At 42.2% G+C, this 8,963-nt stretch overlaps 1 protein-coding gene across 1 annotated transcript in view; it reads left to right on the top strand.

Annotated features, from left to right (window-relative positions):
- The window catches only part of Ppp1r14c (protein phosphatase 1, regulatory (inhibitor) subunit 14c), a 180,678-nt gene extending 179,697 nt beyond the window's left edge, over positions 1 to 981 (top strand). Inside the window, exon 4 of the mRNA XM_063273005.1 lies at positions 741 to 981. Within this exon, the coding sequence (XP_063129075.1) occupies positions 741 to 857 (117 nt within the window). The 3' untranslated portion in view covers positions 858 to 981. The remainder of the gene's footprint in view (positions 1 to 740) is intronic.
- Positions 982 to 8,963: the final 7,982 nt, after the last annotated feature.

The following is an 8,963-nucleotide window of genomic DNA, read 5'->3' on the forward strand; positions in this document are numbered from 1 at the left end:
CTCAGAATCATTTCTCCTCACCCTCAAGCTGATATCCCAAGTCCTTCCAGCATGTGATGCTTCTTTGGGCCAACAGTTCTTCCTGTGAGTAGCTGTGGCCATAGAATCATCAGGGGCTGCTGAAAGGCAGCCAGGGGATGAATAGGCACTAACCAGTGACATCAACATCTCTGGGGACAGAGATCAAAAGCCAGCTGCCACAGATTTATTTCAAGTGAGAGTTTGAGTCTCACCCTGAAGCAGTAGCAGAAAACAGTCAGGAGGTGTTTGCAGATTGCAATTATGAGGTGTTGGTTCTATTCCATTGCACAGGTAGGGGTGTGCTAAATATAGCAGATTGCTTCACTGGTGTTGACCAGTGGCATGGTAAGGATACAGGATGCTAATAAACACTGTACCTGTCAGGACGGTGTTGGTACTAGGCCTGGAAATCGACGGAGATATGAAGCTCATTTGTCCCATTAGCCAAGTAGCACTCAGCATCACTAATAAGCTAGTTTCTCTGTGTTTTTCCAGAATGGTGGTGACAGATCAGCTGGAATCTGTGGAAGACAGCTTCTTTTTTGTAGCTAATGAGAGATAGAGTTTTAAATTAGCCCAAAACTCAGCAACAGGACCTGACTCAGGAAGACAGATTGTTAAAAATGAAAAAGAACTACTTTGCTTATCATCCGATGAGAGTAACTGTTCTTTGTTCTGCCCCTGTGATGTTTATTTAAGCCTCTACTTGTGCCTTCCAGCCATTGCATCCTGCAGAGAGCATTCCAGGAAACCGGTGGCCCAAGCCTAACCAGAGGTGTTTCAAATGTAGATGCTTCATCAAATCTGGCAAACTTTTAAAAATAATGAGGACCTGAGGACCTGACCCTTCTCCTGATTTAGTAGCTCTGTTCCAGGAACCAGGGGGGCCATAAAACCTTTTGGCGTCCCCTTATCTCCTAGAGCCATAAAACAATCCTGTAACTTGTGGTACATTCCCCTTTGACATCCCCCCCATCCCCTGGGGCTCACAGCCTCTGCCTTTAAATACTCTTTCTCCCAGCCTCTGGGGTCGAACTCCACTGCCCCTGCATGGGATATGAGTCTTGACCCCAGTGCACTGGTTCCTATCGATAAACCTCATGTGATTACAGCAAGAATGGTCTTGTGTGAGTTCTTGGGGGGGGGTCCGAGTCATCCCGAGACTTGAGTGAGTGTCTCCCCGCTCTGGGGATCTTTCACTACCACCTGTGTGACATTTCATGACGCTGGCTCTCAGGGAACTGGGCTGCTTCTGAAAGACTTGCATTATGATACATTTCAATGTAAGTGATTAAGAATAGGGTTATTGCTAAAATACAGATAAGTCACATGAATTAAACACTTGCTAAATATTACTAGAATGAGATCCCTGGTGAAGGAGCAGGCAAAATGCAGTGTGAATTGCTAGTAGACTGTAAATAACTTCAACAGGAACAAACAGCTACATTCCTGAGTTTAAGTTTAAGTTAAGCCACTACCTGTGGCTACATTCAGGCTGTAATAAAATGGTGATGAAGAGATGGAATTGCCCCCAAAGATCAAAACACTTACCATATGGCTTTGAAAGAAAACCACCTGACCTTGATCCAGAGCAACATCCCAGGGCCATAATATTGACAGGAGTTCTAAACCCTAGGGCTCCAAGAACCCAATGAGGCTTTTAGCAAACCCAGCCTGTGGGTGTGCATTCTTCCAGCAGTAAAATTGCATTCTTTTTTTCTAACATCAGGATAGCATGTGACCAAGACATGTCTCATAATTTCTCGGAAATTTGAGCAACACAGCCACCCTGACCCACTTTCCTGTGTAAAAACCATGGCGGGGGGTGGGGGGTGGGGGGGATCAATGTTGTGCTGTCTTGGCTCAGTTCCCACCACTTCTTGTGGTCTCTCCCACCATCAATGGTGTCAGATGTGTTCTTCCTGAGAAGACTTTATTAAACATTATCCATCAGCCAGCACAGAAGTTTTTACCTCCAAACTAAACTCAAGCTTCTTTGCTTTATGTTGAAGTCTCTCTGGTTATTCTCCAACCCTGCCTTGTCAGTCATGCCAGTCCACCACGGTGTCACTATGGATTATTACACCATTCTATTAATGGCACAAATAATCAATAATTAATAGCTGATAACTGGCAGATCTTCCTGGATGCTGCTGCTGCAGAGAGCTCGTGGGCAGCACACTGCGAGCAAACTAGAGCTTTGGGACCACAGGTAAGACCAACTTTTCTGCTGCAAGTGACCTGCCTGGTGAACTCGGGACACACAGAGGCAGAATTCCTCTAGGACCGGGCACTCCCTGTGTTTACCTGGAGTCCCACACCCTCGGAACCCAGCCCGCAGCAGCTCTCTGCTCCCTGACCCAGTGGGAGAGAGACCTCACCGCCTGGTCAGGCGGGCACTCCTGAGGCTGCAGAGCAGAAGAGACAACCAACACTGCCCACCCCTGCCCACATCCCTGGCCCAAGAGGAAACTGTATAAGGCCTCTGGGTTCCCGTGGGGGAGGGCCCAGGAGCGGCAGGACCCCTGCGCCTGAGACACCGCCCGGAACCTGAAGGAACAGACCGGATAAACAGTTCTCTGCACCCAAATCTGGTGGGAGGGAGAGCTAAACCTTCAGAGAGGCAGACACTCCTGGGAAACCAGAAGAGACTGCACTCTGCACACATTACTGCTTCCAGAGGAAAACACCAAATGCCATTTGGAACCCTGGTGCACTGAAGCTCCCAGAAACGACAGCGCAGATCTTCCAGGTTGCTGCCGCCGCAGAGAGCTCGTGGGCAGCACCCCGAGAGCAAACTTGAGCCTTGGGACCACAGATAAGACCAAATTTTCTGCTGCAAGTGACCTGCCTGGTGAACTCAAGACACAGGCCCATAGGAACAGCTGAAGACCTGTAGATAGGAAAAACTACACGCCCAAAAGCAGAACACTCTGTCCCCATAACAGGCTGAAAGAAAACAGGAAAACAGGTCTACAGCACTCCTGACACACAGTCTAGGACAATCTAGCCACTGTCAGAAATAGCAGAACAAAGCAACACTAGAGATAATCTCATGGCCAGAGGCAAGCGCAGGAACCCAAGCAAGAGAAACCAAGACTACATGGCACCATCGGAGCCCAATTCTCCCATCAAAACAAACATGGAATATCCAAACACACCAGAAAAGCAAGATCTAGTGTTCAAAATCATATTTGATCATGATGCTGGAGGACTTCAAGAAAGACGTGAAGAACTCCCTTAGAGAACAAGTAGAAGCCTACAGAGAGGAATCGCAAAAATCCCTGAAAGAATTCCAGGAAATCATAAAAAAACAAGTAGAGGCCCATAGAGAGGAGTCACAAAAATTCCTGAAAGAATTCGAGGAAAACACAATCAAACAGTTGAAGGAATTAAAAATGGAAATAGAAGCAATCAAGAAAGAATACATGGAAACAACCCTGGATATAGAAAACCAAAAGAAGAGACAAGGAGCTGTAGATACGAGCTTCACCAACAGAATGCAAGAGATGGAAGAGAGAATCTCAGGAGCAGAAGATTCCATAGAAATCATTGACTCAACTGTCAAAGATAATGTAAAGCAGAAAAAGCTACTGGTCCAAAACATACAGGAAATCCAGGACTCAATGAGAAGATCAAACCTAAGGATAATAGGTATAGAGAGAGTGAAGACTTCCAGCTCAAAGGACCAGTAAATATCTTCAACAAAATCATAGAAGAAAACTTCCCTAACCTAAAAAAAGAGATGCCCATAGGCATACAAGAAGCCTACAGAACTCCAAATAGATTGGACCAGAAAAGAAACACCTCCCGTCACATAATAGTCAAAACACCAAACGCACAAAATAAAGAAAGAATATTAAAAGCAGTAAGGGAAAAAGGTCAAGTAACATTTAAGGCACACCTATCAGAATCACACCACACTTTTCTCCAGAAACTATGAAGGCCAGAAGATCCTGGACTGATGTCATACAGACCCTAAGAGAACACAAATGCCAGCCCAGGTTACTGTATCCTGCAAAACTCTCAATTAACATAGATGGAGAAAGCAAGATATTCCATGACAAAAACAAATTTACACAATATCTTTCTACAAATCCAGCACTACAAAGGATAATAAATGGTAAAGCCCAACATAAGGAGGCAAGCTATACCCTAGAAGAAGCAAGAAACTAATCGTCTTGGCAACAAAACAAAGAGAATGAAAGCACACAAACATAACCTCACATCCAAATATGAATGTAACAGGAAGCAATAATCACTATTGCTTAATATCTCTCAACATCAATGGCCTCAACTCCCCAATAAAAAGACATAGATTAACAAACTGGATACGCAACGAGGACCCTGCATTCTGCTGCCTACAGGAAACAAACCTTAGAGACAAAGACAGACACTACCTCAGAGTGAAAGGCTGGAAAACAACTTTCCAAGCAAATGGTAGGAAGAAGCAAGCTGGAGTAGCCATTCTAATATCAAATAAAATCAATTTTGAACTAAAAGTCATCAAAAAAGATAAGGAAGGACACTTCATATTCATCAAATGAAAAATCCACCAAGATGAACTCTCAATCCTAAATATCTATGCTCCAAACACAAGGGCACCTACAAACGTAAAAGAAACCTTACTAAAGCTCAAAACACACATTGCACCTCACACAATAATAGTAGGAGATTTCAACACCCCACTCTCATCAATGGACAGATCATGGAAACAGAAATTAAACAGAGACGTAGACAGTCTAAGAGAAGTCATGAGCCAAATGGACTTAACAGATATTTATAGAACATTCTATCCTAAAGCAAAAGGATATACCTTCTTCTCAGCTCCTCATGGTACTTTCTCCAAAATTGACCATATAATTGGTCAAAAAATGGGCCTCAAAAGGTACAGAAAGATAGAAATAATCCCATGTGTGCTATCAGACCACCACGGCCTAAAACTGGTCTTCAATAACAATAAGGGAAGAATGCCCACATATACGTGGAAATTGAACAATGCTCTACTCAATGATAACCTGGTCAAGGAAGAAATAAAGAAAGAACTTAAAGACTTTTTAGAATTTAATGAAAATGAAAGTACAACATACCCAAACTTATGGGACACAATGAAAGCTGTGCTAAGAGGAAAACTCATAGCGCTGAGTGCCTGCAGAAAGAAACAGGAAAGAGCATATGTCAGCAGCTTGACAGCACACCTAAAAGCTCTAGAACAAAAAGAAGCAAATACACCCAGGAGGAGTAGAAGGCAGGAAATAATCAAACTCAGAGCTGAAATCAACCAAGTAGAAACAAAAAGGATCATAGAAAGAATCAACAGAACCAAAAGTTAGTTCTTTGAGAAAATCAACAAGATAGATAAACCCTTAGCCAGACTAACGAGAGGACACAGAGAGTGTGTCCAAATTAACAAAATCAGAAATGAAAAGGGAGACATAACTACAGCTTCACAGGAAATTCAAAAAAATCATCAGATCTTACTATAAAAGCCTATATTCAACAAAACTTGAAAATCTGCAGGAAATGGACAATTTCCTAGACAGATACCAGGTACCGAAGTTAAATCAGGAACAGATAAACCAGTTAAACAACCCCATAACTCCTAAGGAAATAGAAGCAGTCATTAAAGGTCTCCCAACCAAAAGGAACCCAGGTTCAGACAGGTTTAGTGCAGAATTCTATCAGACCTTCATAGAAGACCTCATACCAATATTATCCAAACTATTCCACAAAATTAAAACAGATGGAGCACTACCGAATTCCTTCTATGAAGCCAAAATTACTCTTATACCTAAACCACACAAAGACCCAACAAAGAAAGAGAACTTCAGACCAATTTCCCTTATGAATATCGACGCAAAAATACTCAATAAAATTCTGGCAAACCGAATCCAAGAGCACATCAAAACAATCATCCACCATGATCAAGTAGGCTTCATCCCAGGCATGCAGGGATGGTTTAATATACGGAAAACCATCAACGTGATCCATTATATAAACAAACTGAAAGAACAAAACCACCTGATCATTTCATTAGATGCTGAGAAATCATTTGACAAAATTCAACACCCCTTCATGATAAAAGTCCTGGAAAGAATAGGAATTCAAGGCCCATACCTACACATAGTAAAAGTCATATACAGCAAACCAGTTGCTAACATTAAACTAAATGGAGAGAAACTTGAAGCAATCCCACTAAAATCAGGGACTAGACAAGGCTGCCCACTCTCTCCCTACTTATTCAATATAGTTCTTGAAGTTCTAGCCAGAGCAATCAGACAACAAAAGGAGGTCAAGGGGATACAGATCGGAAAAGAAGAAGTCAAAATATCACTATTTGCAGATGATATGATAGTATATTTAAGTGATCCCAAAAGTTCCACCAGAGAACTACTAAAGCTGATAAACAACTTCAACAAAGTGGCAGGGTATAAAATTAACTCAAGTAAATCAGTAGCCTTCCTCTACACAAAAGAGAAACTAGCCGAGAAAGAAATTAGGAAAACGACACCCTTCATAATAGACCCAAATAATATAAAGTACCTCGGTGTGACTTTAACCAAGCAAGTAAAATATTTGTACAATAAGAACTTCAAGACACTGAAGAAAGAAATTGAAGAGGACCTCAGAAGATGGAAAGATCTCCCATGCTCATGGATTGGCAGGATTAATATAGTAAAAATGGCCATTTTACCAAAAGCGATCTACAGATTCAATGCAATCCCCATCAAAATACCAATCCAATTCTTCAAAGAGTTAGACAGAACAATTTGCAAATTCATCTGGAATAACAAAAAACCCAGGATAGCTAAAACTATCCTCAACAATAAAAGGACTTCAGGGGGAATCACTATCCCTGAACTCAAGCAGTATTACAGAGCAATAGTGATAAAAACTGCATGGTATTGGTACAGAGACAGACAGATAGACCAGTGGAATAGAATTGAAGACCCAGAAATGAACCCACACACCTATGGTCACTTGATTTTTGACAAAGGAGCCAAAACCATCCAATGGAAAAAAGATAGCATTTTCAGCAAATGGTGCTGGTTCAACTGGAGGGCAACATGTAGAAGAATGCAGATCGATCCATGCTTATCACCCTGTACAAAGCTTAAATCCAAGTGGATCAAGGACTTCCACATCAAACCAGACACACTCAAACTAATAGAAGAAAAACTAGGGAAGCATCTGGAACACATGGGCACTGGAAAAAATTTCCTGAACAAAACACCAATGGCTTATGCTCTAAGATCAAGAATCGACAAATGGGATCTCATAAAACTGCAAAGCTTCTGTAAGGCAAAGGACACTGTGGTTAGGACAAAACAGCAACCAACAGATTGGGAAAAGATCTTTACCAATCCTACAACATATAGAGGCCTTATATCCAAAATATACAAAGAACTCAAGAAGTTAGACCGCAGGGAGACAAATAACCCTATTAAAAAATGAGGTTCAGAGCTAAACAAAGAATTCACAGCTGAGGAATGCCGAATGGCTGAGAAACACCTAAAGAAATGTTCTACATCTTTAGTCATAAGGGAAATGCAAATCAAAACAACCCTGAGATTTCACCTCACGCCAGTGAGAATGGCTAAGATCAAAAACTCAGGTGACAGCAAATGCTGGCGACGATGCAGAGAAAGAGGAACACTCCTCCATTGTTGGTGGGGTTGCAGACTGGTAAAACCATTCTGGAAATCAGTCTGGAGGTTCCTCAGAAAATTGGACATTGAACTGCCTGAGGATCCAGCTATACCTCTCTTGGGCATATACCCAAAAGATGCCCCAACATATAAAAAAGACAGGTGCTCCAGTATGTTCATCGCAGCCTTATTTATAATAGCCAGAAGCTGGAAAGAACCCAGATGCCCTTCAACAGAAGAATGGATACAGAAAATATGGTACATCTACACAATGGAATATTACTCAGCTATCAAAAACAATGACTTTATGAAATTCATAGGCAAATGGTTGGAACTGGAAAATATCATCCTGAGTGAGGTAACCCAATCACAGAAAGACATACATGGTATGCACTCATTGATAAGTGGCTATTAGCCCAAATGCTTGAATTACCCTAGATGCCTAGAACAAATGAAACTCAAGACGGATGATCAAAATGTGAATGCTTCACTCCTTCTTTAAAAGGGGAACAAGAATACCCTTGGCAGGGAATAGAGAGGCAAAGATTAAAACAGACACAGAAGGAACACCCATTCAGAGCCTGCCCCACATGTGGCCCATACATATACAGCCACCCAATTAGACAAGATGGATGAAGCAAAGAAGTGCAGCAGACAGGAGCCGGATGTAGATCGCTCCTGAGAGACACAGCCAGAATACAGCAAATACAGAGGTGAATGCCAGCAGCAAACCACTGAACTGAGAATAGGACCCCCGTTGAAGGAATCAGAGAAAGAACTGGAAGAGCTTGAAGGGGCTCGAGACCCCATATGTACAATGCCAAGCAACCAGAGCTTCCAGGGACTAAGCCACTACCTAAAGACTATACATGGACTGACCCTGGACTCTGACCTCATAGGTAGCAATGAATATCCTAGTAAGAGCACCAGTGGAAGGGGAAGCCCTGGGTCCTGCTAAGACTGAACCCCCAGTGAACTAGACTGTTGGGGGGAGGGCGGCAATGGGGGGAGGGTGGGGAGGGGAACACCCATAAGGAAGGGGAGGGGGGAGGGGGATGTTTGCCCAGAAACCGGGAAAGGGAATAACACTCGAAATGTATATAAGAAATACTCAAGTTAATAAAAAAAATAGCTGATAACTAATGATTATTATTAATATCTAATAATCCAGTGCACCAATGATTACTAAATAACAAATTGATTCTTAATTGTGAATAATAATTAATAAAACAACAACAAATAATTAATGCTATTAAGTCAAAGGCAAGAAAATAAAGAAATTGGTACCTAACG

The sequence above is a fragment of the Rattus norvegicus genome, chromosome 1, assembly GCF_036323735.1.
Source record: "Rattus norvegicus strain BN/NHsdMcwi chromosome 1, GRCr8, whole genome shotgun sequence".
Classification (NCBI taxonomy): Eukaryota; Metazoa; Chordata; class Mammalia; order Rodentia; family Muridae; genus Rattus; species Rattus norvegicus.